The 14,313-nt window shown below is 56.0% G+C and overlaps 1 protein-coding gene across 4 annotated transcripts in view; it reads left to right on the top strand.

The window, feature by feature from the left end:
- The first annotated feature begins 162 nt into the window (after positions 1–162).
- The window catches only part of TFEB (transcription factor EB), a 54,720-nt gene continuing 40,569 nt past the window's right edge, over positions 163–14,313 (top strand). The window contains exon 1 of one of the 4 annotated variants that reach the window (XM_060615488.3): positions 163–426. Coding sequence is in view for 1 of the 4 variants with exons in the window: in XM_078446889.2 (XP_078303015.2) it covers positions 11,953–12,068 (116 nt within the window). In the remaining 3 variants the exon portion in view is untranslated. Of the gene's footprint in view, positions 427–928; positions 3,168–11,681; positions 12,069–14,313 lie in introns of those variants that run through there. The other 3 variants (XM_060615491.3, XM_078446889.2, XM_060615490.3) reach the window with 3 other exon arrangements.

Here is a 14,313-nt window from a genome sequence, read left to right as displayed (position 1 = left end):
GGGCCCGCAGAGTGGGACTACAAATCCCGGCGTGCCTGGCAGAACCGACGGGAGGGACTACATTTCCCCGCGGGCGCCGCGGTAGGCCCTCGAGGGGCGGAGCGGGGCGGGGCGGGACCGCGGGGGGCGTGTGCTGCCCTCTGCCGGGCGCGGCGGGAAGTGGGTGCGGATTGACAGTGGGAGCCCTGGCGCCGGGCGCGGGGCTCGGTGACAGCGGAGGCGGCGGCCGCGGGCTGGACATAGGGAGCGGCGGCGGCGCCGACGGCAGCGTGAAAGGGCGGGCAGGGCGGGCCTTCCCGGTGGCGCGGAGCCGGAGGAGTCCGGGAGGGGGCGGCAGGCGCAGCTCGCGGGCCGGACACCTGAACTTGGGACAAGTTGCCGGAGCCGCGGGGGACAGGCGGCGGACGGATTGACCTTCAGAGATAGGTGAGAGGGACCGAGGGCCAAAGGGTGAGCGGAAGGCTGGGAACCCCGGACCCAGGCTCCCCCGCCCTGATTCTGTGGGTCCGGGAGACAGGTGGGTGGATGGGGGTGCCGGCTGAAGAGGGGACAGGGAGTGTGTGCGCCGCGCCGCCACCCGCCCCGCTGTCCGTCTAGCCCGAGACGTTGGGCACATGGCCGGAGCGGCGCTGCCCGCCGAGCCCAGGAACTCCTCCGGCCCCTCACTGCAGGCCCGGGCCGGGGGCGGCTTCTCTGCGACCTTATGTAACCAGGCGGGAGGGGCCGGGGCGGGCATGGGCCTTCCCGGCTCCGGAGCTGGGAGTCGAAGGGGCGGGAGGCGTGGGAGTGAACTTGCAACAAGTTTGAGGGACGTGTGGGCCTTGCGCCTACTCCTTCTCCACCGGAGGCGGTTGGGGCGGGTGGTACGGGGGACGGCGCCGGAGGCCCGGGAGGTGTGCGGGGGCCGAGTCTGGCCCGGCCAGGCCCAACCTGGATGGTCCGGGGGAGTGGGAGGGCCGGGGCGGCGCCACGCCCCCGGGCTGGAGGGGGGCGGGTGGAAGTACCATCCTCCCCACCCTCCTTCCCGTCCCTTCTCCCTCGGTGTCTTGAAGAAGCCGCCGCTGCCCGCGTCCCCTGGTATCCCTGAGCTCTGTCTTTTTCTCCTCCTTGCATTATTCCCCGACCTGTGGGAGCCCCAAGCCCAGAGCTCGCCCTCCGCGCGCCCCTCTTTTTACTTTCCCGGGAGCTCCCGGCCATCTGCCCGTCCCCGAGTACCCCCCACCTTCTAGGTCCCGAATCCCGGAAAACACGCCCCCTTCCCCTTATTCCCTTAGTTCGCACCGCCCAACCCCATGCTGCCCCGCCCCCTAAGTCCGCGCTCAGTCTTCTCCCCACCTCCCCGAACCCGGGTCAGCTACGCCGGCGCCGCGCGTGCACTTCCCTCCTTGAATGGAGAGGGTTGATGTCAGCTCCGTTCCCGCCCCTTGGCCCCTTCTCGGCCAGGGGTTCTGGCTTCACGCACGGCTGCCCCGAGCTGCTCCGGTTTGCGCGAGCAGGTTCGCGCCGCAGCCGCCTGGCGTGCCCCAGCCCCGCGCACAGGGGGGAAGAAGGGAGGGCGCCCGGGGCGGGGCTCGTCTGCACGCGCGTCCGCACTGCCCGGAGGTCCCCTCCCCGCTCTCTGGCGGCCGCTCACCGCGGAGCCCTTCCCATCACAGTCCACTCCAGCCGGGAGTCTCTCGCCCGTCTGTTCTGGGGACTGTTCGGCGCGAATGGTTTCGGACTGGCGTTGAATGCGGTGCTTTCTTTGGCTTTGCGTCCGCTGGAGAAGTGTTAACTGCCGCCCAGACCCCACCCTGAGTGAGGGGTCTTAGTTGAGCAGGGAAGGGGCAAGGCCGATGCAGGCCCTTAGTGATACTTATCCGATGTGGGCTCGGGCCCCTGCACCCTCCCGTCCAAGATTCCACTGGCCCAAGACCTGGCAATTCTTGGGGTGGGGGGAGGAGGTAGCTCTGGTTTCCTCTTGGGCGGCCAGATGCGGTTGGCTCAGATCAGAACGTAGTTCTTGGCTCCTTAGCCTGTTCGCGCTGAGGCTTTCTCCGTGCCCAGCCTGGTGGACAGCCTCTAGGCCCTGCCCTCAGGCAGATCACAGTCTGGGGGAGAGATGCCAGCGATAAAGGCCAGTCTTAGACACAGTGGAGGGGAGAGTCCTGCGTGGTAGTCTGCTGGTATGCTGGTGCCATGCCTCAGTTTACCCAGTCATGGGTAAAAGCAATTTACTTGGCCACCTTCTTTCTGCCTGCCCCCCCCCCCCCCCCCCGCCCCCGGCTGCTGGGGTGGAAGAACTGGGAACCAGAAAGTGTAAATGAAGTGCCGTTTGGGTGACTCTGTGCTTGCTTCTCTGGAAGGGGGCCAACATTACTTACAGTTTACAAGGCCTGTTACAGCTACAGTGCTATTTTGCCCTCTGCGAGGTGCAGACAAATCAGAATCCTATTCCAGCTCCCACGGAAGTGGTGCAGGGCATGGGGCAGGGGACATCCCCTCAGGTGAACACTACATTCATGGAAAACTAGCCGGGCTTCCGATGGCAGGGTGACTCACAGTCACAGTCACAGGGGGTGGGCTAGGGCAGGCAGGAGCCCATCCAGGGGCCTGGGATGCTGGGATACCCAATGCCCACCTCCATTGCCATTGGGGCCCCCTTTCAGCCTCCCACCCTTCAGGCCTGGCTGTCCTTTGAGGGTCTGGCTTCTGGCCCTGATTCCTCTTGGAGCTTTGTTTATGGCTGTAATTGTATCATTAGCTGGAGTTTATAGAGTTACTTAGCACCTGCCCCCACAGGGAGTGGCTCAGCCACCCCCTGGCTTCTGTCTCTTCCTTTTCAAAGTCAACTTGGTTTCTGCCGGCAGCAGGCAGCAGGGGGGTTCCCCAACCGCAGCTGGCATGAAAGCCAGGTTGGGCCTTTGTCCTAGGGATGGAGGGCAGTCAGCACTTGGGGCCCAGCTTGGGGCTGCCCTGGAGATGACCGTGGAAATTGGGTTGACCTCCTCTGGTCCAGAGGGAGGGAGTTCGGGATTTCTAGTGCTGCCAGAAGTGTCCACGTCCCAGGATGCAGCAAGTGCATATGCATGTAAGGTGTATATCCTCATCTGAAAAAAGAGAGAGACAAACACACGCTCCTTCTGGGCTCTTGTGAGGATTCAGGGTGGAGCAGTGCCTGGTACATGGTGAGTCCATAGGGTTGCTGTGTGTTCCACTGTGGGTGAGTGAGATTGATACGAGTTTTGTGTGTGTGGTTATGAGATTCTAGGTATCTAGATACATGTGTACAGATGAACTGTGTACGTGTGTGTCTACGAGAGTATCACACGATATTATATTAGAATATTCATCTCGTCTCTATGCTCTAATAGAACAATATCCTAATAAAGTTATAAACAATAGTTGCCAACATTTATATTGTGTGTTTGCTCTTTGGAATGAAGTAGGGATGATTGTTTTCATTACATAGATTCAGAGAAGTTAAGCAAGTTGCCTGAAGTCACACAGCTTCAGAGTGGTAGAGATTCTAACCTGGGCCCAAGTGACTCCAAAATCCATGTTTTCAATCTCTAAAGAAGACCACTTCAGGGTTTCTTAGGCGTTCTGTCCGAAAAAGTGGGCAGAGGGTGGTCTGGCAACCTTCTCTTCCCCAACAGGGTGTCCTGCTCTGAGCAGGGGTGGGAGCTTGCTGAGGCCTCTGCCCCAGGACTGCACCTGTCTCCCGGCAGTGCTGCTGAGCTGCTGACACAGGTGACCAGAGTTCTGTGCCGAGAGCTCTCCCGACCCGCCCGGGGAGAGGAGTTCAGACCAGGCTTCCTGGGTCTCCTTGGTAACCTCACACATTAACTTACAGCAAAGCCCTCACTAGGCACGTGTTTACTCAGATGTGGGGACAAGTCTGTAGCGGCTATGGAGGGAGAATGAGCCGCAGCCAAAGTCGTGAGCATACTGGTGTCCTCTCACTGACAGGCTATGTGGCTGGGGCAGGTCCCTGCTCCTCTCAGCCTCAGTTTCCACATCTGTGTACCTAGATCATCTGTGGGGTGCCCTCCAATGTGAACCCTCTACCTATCTTTGGCAAAGGCACCTGGACAGGAGAGGCTTCCAAAAGGGAGGGACGTGTCGTGTGTGTGTGTGTGTGTGTGTGTGTGTGTGTGTGTGTGTGTATGGTGGGGGGTGGGGTAGGGGGTACTGCTGAAGTCCACTCAGTAGAGTTGTAGCTATAGGCTGGCCCTGGTGGTGTGACCAGCCAGTTTTTCTTGGGACATAGTCACAGCCAGCATGTACTGAGCACTAGCTAAGTGCCACCTAGCCAGGAGATTGTTAAGAGCATGAGCTCTGGGGCTAGGCTGTTTGGCTTGGAATCCCACCTCTGCCACTTACCAGCTGTGTGGCCCTGGGCGAGCTGCTTAACCCTGCTGTGCCTCTGTTTGCACACCCAGACTAACAGTGCTATAGTGAGGGCTAAGTATTCTGCTGCACGCAGCATGTACAGGACCTCGAATGGTGTCATGCTCAAAAAAGTGTTATCATAATGGACTCTTACGGCTCATTTATTTCTTTATTTCTCATTTCCAAGTGAGGAAATGGAGGCATAGAGAGCTCCAGTGAAGAAAAAAAAAAAAGACCTATGGGTTTGCAAACAGGATTCCGCCGCACGTCTGACATCCTCAAATGAAATGCCTTACGGGGGGCGCTTTGCGGCTTCCCTGGCCGCAACCCCCACTGTTCCCTGTTGACCACACCTGGTCTCTACATTTGACAAGGTAGCAGAGGGAACTTGGCAATGCTTGCAGCATCTCTGGCACCCCTGCCCCGCCCTGCCCTGGCCGTGGCCCTGGGGATTCCTTGGGTAGCATCTGGCTTGCCCACTTACTCCCCATTCCTGACCCATGGCTTTCCCCTGCACTTCTGCCACCTGCCCCTCCTCCCCTCTGCACCAGATGTACAGATCCCCTTGGCTGCAGTGTGACCGAAGGCAGCCATGATATCCCAGCAACAGGGCAGGATCTGGGACTTGTTGTGCCCACAGGAAGTGCTTCGCTGTGGGGCGACGGGGCAGGGGGTGACAGCAGAGGGTAGCTGAGAGGGGCAGAAGCAAGAGGCAGAGTCATCACCAGTTTTCTTTCCTGGACATTAAGTGGGGGCATGAGGAGGAGGGGAGAAGGGACGTCTGACCATGCCTGCCCCCCTCCAGCTTCCTTGGGGGCAAGCCTCCTTGTTGGCTTTTATCCCAATAGCAGAGACCCTAAAGTAAAATGTGATGCCATGGGGATTAATCCCTAATTCCAGCAGACTTGCCAGAAATCCATAGTCCATATTTCCTCATCCCAGCCCTTGTTCATGCTGGTCCCTTCTCCTGATACACGCTCCTCTGTGCCCCTCCCCCTGTCCAAATCCTTGGTCCATCATATATATATATATATATATATATATATATATATATATATATATATATATATTAGTGCATGTGACTCTTGAAGGAGGAGCCTTGGCATCAATATGTTAAAAATTCCCCAAATGGGGGTATCTGAGTGGTTCAGTTGGTTGAATGCCTGACTCTTGATTTCAGCTCAGGTCATGATCTCATGGTTTGTGCAGAGCCTGCTTGGGATTCTCTCTCTCCTCTCTCTCTGCCCTCTCTGTTCATGTGATCTCCCTTTCTCTCTCAAAATAAATAAATAAAGTTTTAAAAAATTCCCCAAATGATTCTGATGCCCTTTCTCCAAGGCTGTGGCTCTCAAATTTGGGCATCAGAATCGCCTGGAGCAGTTGTTAAGACACAGATCGCTAGGCTTTACCACCAGGGTTCCTGACTGAGTAGGTCTGGAATCAGTAGGTCTGCAAATTCCAGTAGGTCTGGAGTTTGTATTTCGGATGAGTCCTTGGGAGATAGATGCTAATGTTGCTGGTCCCCAGACCACACTCTGAGAACCCGCTGCTTTGTAGCTACCCAGCCAAGAGCTTTCTGTCTCCTGGGTCTCTGATTGCTTTGGGCCTCTTAGGTCTGTCTCCTTTCTGAAGCCAGGTCCCACGAGGCAGGGACCACTGTGAAACCATTTGGTGACCGCCAGTCCCTGGTATAATCGGCCTCCCTTGCCCACTCTGCCTCCCTGCCCCCACCTCCCATTAAACTGACCACTGTCCAGCCTTGTGGTCTTGGCACAAGACCCTCTGGGACAAGTGCTCAGAAAATCATTGCTGCTTAAATACGGTGGGATGAGGTGGACAACAAAAGACAGTACTGTCCCCAGGAGTCATCAGAACACGGGGCAGGGTCTAAAGCTCCTTCCTGCAAAAGTGCTTGGAGCCAGAGTGGCATTGCTGGAACACGGGGTGGGGTGGGGTGGGCATCCAGAGTGGCCCTTGACTTTGTTGAAATGAGGCTGTAGAAACACCCATCATGTTATTTGACTTTCCTACCCCATGGTGGGCAAGTATTGGATCACTGTTTGAATTGTGTTTCTTGCTAAAAAAAAAAAAAAAAAAAAAAAAAAAGATAGGGACGCCTGGGTAGCTCATTCACTTAAGGGTTCAACTTCAGCCCAGGTCATGACCTCACGGTTCGTGGGTTCGAGCCCTGCGTCAGGCTCTGTGTTGACAGCTTGGAGCCTGGAGCCTGCTTCAGATTCTGTGTCTCCCTCTCTCTCTGCCCCTCCCCTTTTCATGCGCTCGCTCTCTCTCTCTCTCTCTCTCTCTCCCCCCCCCAAATAAATAAATGTTTAAAAAAAGTTAAAAAATGATAAAACATGCACAAAAAGCAGCTGTTCCCTTCTCCTTTCCTCAGACTGGAGATGCTGGGAGGGCGGAGGGAGGAGGAGGTGTCACTGTTGGATGTAAGGGTGTCTCCATCATCTTCTAGGAGGACTTGGGCCTTCAGGACAGCAGATAGTCAGGCTACCTTGGGGGTTCACCCCTGGGCTCTTGGGGCAGTTCCTTCCTTGGAAGCTGGACGAGCTGGGGGCAAACCCCAGTGGGAGGCGAGAAGAGGTGCCCTATCCCCAGTGCTTAGAAGAGAACCTGGTATACAGTGGGTGCTCAGTAAATCTTTGTGGAGTGAGTGAGTGAATGGGTGTGACTTGAGCCCCATCAAGTGCCCAGAAATGAGGACACAACAAACGCTTTACTCAGGGTCTCTGCCCTGCAGGCAGGGTATCAGCTTCACGTACTAAAACTCAGGGACAGGTACATAGCTGAACAAGAAGGAGCTCTGCCCCCAGCCCCCGCCCTCCCCAGGATCCAGGTCCAGCCTCACTCTGGTTTGAGGCTGACCATCTGTCTCTTCCTGTAGAGAGTTTGCCAACAGCACCTCCCTGCCCCCCCACCCCTCCCAACCCCCCTTCGCCACCCTCCCCCACTGCCAACCCCTCCCCCACCCCCCACCCCTGGTTCTACTAGTGGGTCTGTGGGGTGGGGCTCCGGTTTGTTTTCTCCTGTTTGCCAAGGGAAGTCACAGCCTGTCCTCTGCCTTGTTTATCATTGGTTTGGGGACAGCACCTGCCCCAGCCCCCCTACAGAGGTATGGAGTGGCCAGGAGGTGACACACTATCCTGTCCCGCCCCTGTCGCGTCTTGTCCTCTCCTGGCTCTAGCCAGGTGTGTTCTCAGCTGCCCCTGAAGCATGGTGCTGGCTGGCTTTGCCGTGGGCCGACTGGGGCTGTGGGGCTGGGAGGCTTAGTAGCCAGCTGGCTACTACTACCCCTATATTTTGGAGAGTAGAGGACTGAGGCCTGGGGAGCATGAGGGAGGCTCTCCGGCACCCCATGGCCTTAAGCACCTCCTGGGTAGCTAACACTGTGCCGGCCAAGCAGGGTGGGTGGGAATAAGAACACAGCTCCTCCCTCAAAGCTGACAGCCTCACTGGGAATTTCACTAACCAGAGGACAGAGAAAAGCAGATTGGTGTTAAGATAGTACAGAATTACATACTAAATGAATGTATGCTCTTTGCTCTGGAAAGCATTCTTCCTTGGTCTAGAGAGTTTACAAAAGGGCTCATGCAAGCATGGAGACCTTGGCTCAGCCCTATGCACCCTCCAGACCCCCAAAAGGGCAGCTCTGTTGCTCCCTGGGTCCTCTTACCTGGGAGTCACCTCTGCAGACGTGGGAAGCCTCAGTCCTGGACAGAGTCCTTCCTTCCAGGAGGACTAGTGGCTGCTGAGTGCAAGGGGGAAGGAGCCACAGGGAGGTGGCTGGCCACCCACCTGCACTTGGAAGCCCTGGGCCATGGGGGATGTGGTGCTCAGTTGGGCCCAACCACTCAGACCTCTTTGGGTCTCCCTGTTGCTGAGCCCCAAGACTTGACCAGGAGCCTGGGGCAGTGATTCTGCTCCCCCCACCTCCAGCATCGTCCCTTCTTCCCCCTTTCCTCTGCTCCCCACGTCCTCATCCCTCTCTACCTCCATTGACTTCCACTGCATGTGGAACATTGGCCCTCCATGCATGTCTCTCTCTCCTGCTCTCTCACCCCTTCTCTCTCTCTTAATTTCTTTTTTCTGCCTCCCTCCTTTTGGTGTATTCAGAGGGCTCCTTCAGTGCCTCCCCAGTGTGAATCTCCGAGCCCTGCTGTCGGGGGGCAGGGGGGCGCCCAGAGGAATCTCACCCAGGGCAGAGTGAGGTGGGTGTGAAGGCACCCAGCCTGAGGTAGCCCCCTGCCCTTGAGGAGCCAGGGGCTTGCAGTGGCTGGGACACCCCCAAAGTGGTGGTGGGGAGATGCAAGGAGCCAGAGCTGGCTCCCTGGCCAGCTGGGGGAGCCCCTCCACGGACAGCCCTGAGCATCTCCGGATACTTCTGCCCCATGACTTAGCTATAGATTCTCATCCAGTTTGTGGGGCCTAAGTACAGTGGTTCTCAAAGTCAGGTGTGAGAAGATAATAGTAGAACTTCTGTTTCTGTTTATTTACATCCCACCCTTGTCTCCCCCTTTTATTGTGAAATACACCATGAGTGCTGATAAGCACGTAAACATACATGCACACCGTAATAAGTCATTGTAAAAGTGAACACCCAGGCAGCCACCACCCCAGTGAAGAAACAGAACACAGCCTGCACTCCAAAATCAGATGGTGAGCCTCGCCTCTGTCACAACCCCTTCCCCCCGAGGTAACCACTATCCTGATCTTTCTGGTAATCAGTAATTGCTTTTCCTTATCACGTAACCACCGATGTCTGCAATCTTTATCAAAAGAGTGTAGCTTCGCCTGATTTTGAATTTGATACAGCCAGAACGACGCCGGACATGTTCTCTAATGTTGTGTCTTGTCCACTCAGTGCGTTTGTGAAGTTCACCCACGTTGCTCCGCGGAGCTCACGTTCACGGCTGTACACGCAGTTCATTCCACGGCATGCACTTGCCACCGTGTTTGCATCCGTCCTGCCACTTGCGGGCATTTGGTTTGCTTTCCTTCCTTGGCTACCGTGAGCGCTACTGTTAAGACTATCCTTGTACGTGTTTCCTGGTGCGTCGGTGCGTACCCTTCTCCAGAGGGCTGATAACCCCGAGTGCAATTGCTAGAGCACAGGGTGTACAATGCATATTTCACCTTTAGGAAATGTTCTGTTAAGTGGTTGTACCAATTTATTCCTCACCAGTGGCACCTGAGAGTTCCCGTTTCTCCATATTGTCGCCAACACTTGGTGTTGGCGGACTGCTTAATGGCTGTCGTGCTGGTGAGTGCGTAACAGAAGCTCATCGTGGGTATCACTTCTCATCTCACTCCCCCTTCTCATCTGTTTTGTAGATCTGTTTTTGTGGATGCTTGCTGACCCGCACGATATATCCATACGTTGGTATTTATAAGCAGTTTGTGAGGAAAGAAGCAGGCACTGGGGGTGCCCATCATTTTTTCCTCATAAGAGTTTGTGACCAAAATAGCCGAAAGACTATTATAATACTGAATGCCAGCGAAGGGCTGGAGGTTGGAGGGGTAGGAAGATGGTCTTCAGAGGAGACCCGCAATGGGGCAGCCTCTGCCCAGAGGGTACTAAGCTCACAGAGTACTCAGGCCCTCTTGCCCAACACATCTGGCCAAGGAGGAGGAAGGCTATAGGGCTAGAGCCCTCAGAAGATACCATGCAACTTAGAATTGGCAGGTGCCTATCCTTCCGGGTCCCCTAGGGCAATAGTTCTCTACTGGGGGGCGATTTTGCCTCCTAGGGGACATTTGGCAATGTCTGATGACATTTTTAGCTGTCACAACTCAGGAAATGCTGCTGGCACTTAATGGGTAGAAGCCTGGGATGCTGCTAAATATCTTACAATGCCCCGGGCAGCCCCCTACAAGGACTTATCTGGCCCCAGAGTGTCAGTGTTGAGGTTGAGAAATTCTGATCTGGGAACAGAGCCAGGAACTGAGATTTGCCATAAACTTGCTACATGGCTTTGGGGAAGCTACTTCAGTGCTTCAAGCCTCATAGGGAAAATGAGGGTGGCGAGGGGTCCTGCCCCCGCCCCTTCCTGAGGCTGTGGTCAGGACTCAGGGGAGGGTGGCTGTGTAGACACTTTGGGAAGCATCCCTGCAAAGGGGCCTGCGCTGGTTGTTTTCTTTGTGGTCCCAGCCCCTCCCCCTTGACTGTGCTCCCCGTCCCCTGAACTGGAGGTGTCAGGTGACCAGCTGTGGGCTCGCCCTGGTTCCTGCTATTCCAGGCCTCAGGGCTGTAGGGGAACCGCCCTGAGGGCTCCAGCCTTTTTGATGAGGGCAGCAGAAATGAGGGGCTCTCTGGGGGAGCCCTGGGGCCCAGGTAAAACCATTTCTGACTTTGTCCTGAGCCGGGTGGGAGTCCAAGGTTGTGTGGGGTGATAAGAGGTGCCTATCATACTCTTTATCTGAGGCCCCGTTGTAAGTCTGGGCCGTAAGGGATGGGAGTCAGAGGTCATTCTTGGGGGCTCTGCACACCCAGGCCCGTCTCCTGCTCACCGTCTGTGCCCTTCCAGAGTTGTTATGCCAGAGAGGACCCAGGGTTGGATCAGAGTCTGGGTCAGAGCTCCCTGGGCCCCCTGACCTCCCTGTTCTGGGGCGCACTTCACCTTAGTGGCATCTCCTGCCTTCTCCAGGGGTCACAGCCAGCCTGATCTTCTTCCTACTGAGGTTCCTCTTCCTGAAACATACTCTCATTGAAAGGGTCTAGTAAACTCATCCACCTGAGGTCTAGGTGACTGACAATGGCTTAATAATTGCCAGGCTTTCTTGGCAAGGAATGTTACCTATCAAAGGTGGGACTCCCTTAGACACCAGAAAGAAGCGCTAGTGAAATGTCAAGTTTCTTTGACAGGCTGTGAGAGAAGTACTTTGGGCGTGAGGAACCCCTGAAGTCACGTGTTGAGCAAGAACATTTTGTCACAAGTGAAAATTGTATGGCGGCTCCTATCTTCCCAGAACTTCATAGAATAACCTTGGTCTCAGGGTCCATTTCAAGGTGGGGCTATATAGCAAGACTGTGAACTGGGTGTCTGGAAGCCCTGGGAAGGCCCAGGACCAAGGTGGCAGATATGTGGCCAGTCCGGAAGGTGGTGGACCGTGGGGCTTTGGGCTAAGAGAGTACATGTCTCCAGGAAGGGCTGGGAGGGTGTACAGGTTAGGGCTGGGCTTGCATTGGACCTAGTAGGCTTCCTGAAAATTCTCCCCGCTCTGTGCCTCTCCATCTCGGGTGGGGGGCGGGGCAGGTGCAGCAGGGCCTATGCATTTTGAGGCCAGGCTGTGTGGGTAGTGGGGGGCTGTCAGAGGCTCAGTCTGGGAGGAGGGAGCGCACTGTAGGGGTCCTGGAGCCCAGAGTGGGGGAGATGGGGTGAGATGGAGCTGGGAGCCCGTCTGTGTTGGGTAGTCTTGTGGGTATATGAAGCCTTTCCGGGCGGGCGTGCGGTTCCCCTCTGCGCCGTGAGTAATCCTCGGCCACGCTTGCAGCTCCCAGGGGATTGTGCAACTTCCTCTCAGGCTGAGGTGCAGGGGGCTGGGTGAGAAACAGCACTGGGGAAAATGAGGAAACTGGGGCTTGTGCCGGGGCAGGGGCACGGGCCTGGGCTCTGGCCCCCCAAGTTGCTGAGCTTTCCAGGGGGCCTCCTTCCAGGGGACTTCCGTCTCCCAGGTCTGAGGTAGTGTGTGCACATGAATGTGTGTGTGTGTGTGTGTGTGTGTGTGTGTGTTGTGTGTTGTGTCTTTGGGGAGGTAAGTGAGTGGGGATGAGGCCCCAAGGGCTGAACTGGCATTGGGGTATCTTTCAAAGAGGAACGGGAGATACCGAGTAGGTTCGGGGTTGGGGAAGCAGGTGGCACAAAGGAGGGGTCCCTGGGCCAGGCTTGGGGGGAATGGGGACGGTGGAAAGTGTGGGAAACCAGGATTCAGAGGAGCTGGCTGCCAGCCCCACTTCTGAGGAGCTGGGCAGCCCTGGGCAGTTTAAGCACTCCCTGCCTCGTCCTCACATCTCCAAGCTCATTTTGAGGCTCGGGTGAGGCCACAGTAAATACCTCCTTGCCTCAGGGATTGGGAACAGACACTCTGCTGGTCCCCCTGGGTTCGAATTCTGACCCTGCCACTCTGCAGCTATGTGATCCTGGTAAGCTACTTAGCCTCTTGGTGCCTCAGTTTACTCATCTGTAAAACAGAGGTGACAATTATAACGCCTACCATGTGGGTCCATTCTGGGGATTAAAAGACCTAATTCATGTAGAGTGCTCAGAGCAGCGCCTGGAACCCAGCAAGTAAGGGCTCCGCACAGGCAGACGCTTTCCTGGTACCCAAGCATGTTTGTAAACAGCAAAAAACTGCCCAGTGTTCATGTGACTATTTTTGATGGCAGGGATTTGAGCTGGCACCAGGGATGATGATAATAAGAGCTCACATTTCCCAGGCCTTACTTCATTTCAGGTACTGTGCCAAGTGCTTGACCGGCATCAGCCCCTTGAGCCCTCATAGTCACCCAATAGGGTGGGTGCTGTCATTACCCCATTTCACAGATGGGGACATGGAGGCACAGAGGGAGGGGTCCGGTGACTTGCCGCAGGGCAAGTGATATCAGTGAGGAGGGACAGCAGAATGGTCCATGGGAGCCCTGAGTCAGATCCACAGCCCCCAGCCCAGCCCCTTTCCTGGGTTCTGCCCGAAGTGGGTTGGGAGGAGGGAGCAGGGTCGGCTGTGAAGGTGAGAAGCCTGGCTGCCAGGCCTGTGGGCTCCGGCCAGTCTCCGATCAGGTAGTCAACTAATATAGAGTTGAGTTAACACAGGGAATGGCTTTTTAGAAGTTGGCATTGGAGTGGACTTCCTCGGATGTCCCTCCTGCCAGTGTGTGGACTTGAGAGAGGGGCTGAAGACCTTCAGCGGGTGGGCGGTGTGGTGGGAGGTGAATGTGGCTCCAGACTCAGATACACCTGGCTTTGAATTCTGCCTGAGCCATTTACTGTGTGACGTTGGGCCTCCGTTTCTTCACGTGCAGAATGGGCGTGGTAAGTGTCCCTACTTCTCAGGGTGATGACGAGGAGAAATGAGATGCCGTGTAAAGTGCTTAGCACAGGCCTGGCCCAGAGTGAGTCTGACGAATGGATGACTTTATTAGACACCTGTTGTAGAGACGGCCATGTGCTGGGCCGGGAGTTTAGGCCACATGGATATCCCGAGAGGGCTATAATTTGGACTGTGGATCAAGGCCATTAATTGGACCCTAATTTCTGGCCATGAAGTCAGCTTAGGGGGTCTTTTTTTTTTTAATAACAAAGAATAAAGAGAACATCCAAGTGTTTTGCACAGTATTGACAAGTGTTGTCTAACTTTTTTATTTTGTGTTCACGTGCATGGGTATATGTGCTAGGGGTGTGTGTGTGTGTGTGTGTGTGTACTGGGCCAAATAAGATATATTTTTCTGTAGATCGTGGTATTTGGGGTCACCTCCTTTGAGATTATCTCCCTCTTGTGCAATGCTTATGGGGCACCTACTGAGTACACCACATTCTGGGGGCCAGACTAAGATTCTGGGTCCACTTCTTAGCATGGCATTTGTGAGGGAGCGGGCCCTGTGGGGGTCAGCAGAGGCAGAGGGGGAGCTGGTTGGGGAGGGCTCTCTGGGTGATGACAAGCAGTGGATGGGGACGGTATGGGGTGACAATGGCCGGGGTGAATGGTTGACTCGGGGTCTGGAGCTAGAGAGCCTCGTTGGCAGGTGGAGGCTCCCAGTCAATGGAGGGCTGTAGGACCAGACCCATGCAGGTGCCCGTGCTAGCTAGAACACAGGGCTGGGTGGAGGTCATCCCAGAGCACTGGACAAGGGCTGTGCCTGTCTCCTCTGGCCGTGGCAGGGTGGGCAGAGGAGGACTCAGGGTTATTGATGATCCTCCAATTGCCAAGACT

This window comes from Panthera onca, chromosome B2 (genome assembly GCF_046562875.1).
Source record: "Panthera onca isolate mPanOnc1 chromosome B2, mPanOnc1 haplotype 2, whole genome shotgun sequence".
In the NCBI taxonomy this organism is placed as follows: domain Eukaryota; kingdom Metazoa; phylum Chordata; class Mammalia; order Carnivora; family Felidae; genus Panthera; species Panthera onca.
Note: the sequence above shows the minus strand (reverse complement) of the source record. Positions and strands in the feature narration are given on the sequence as shown.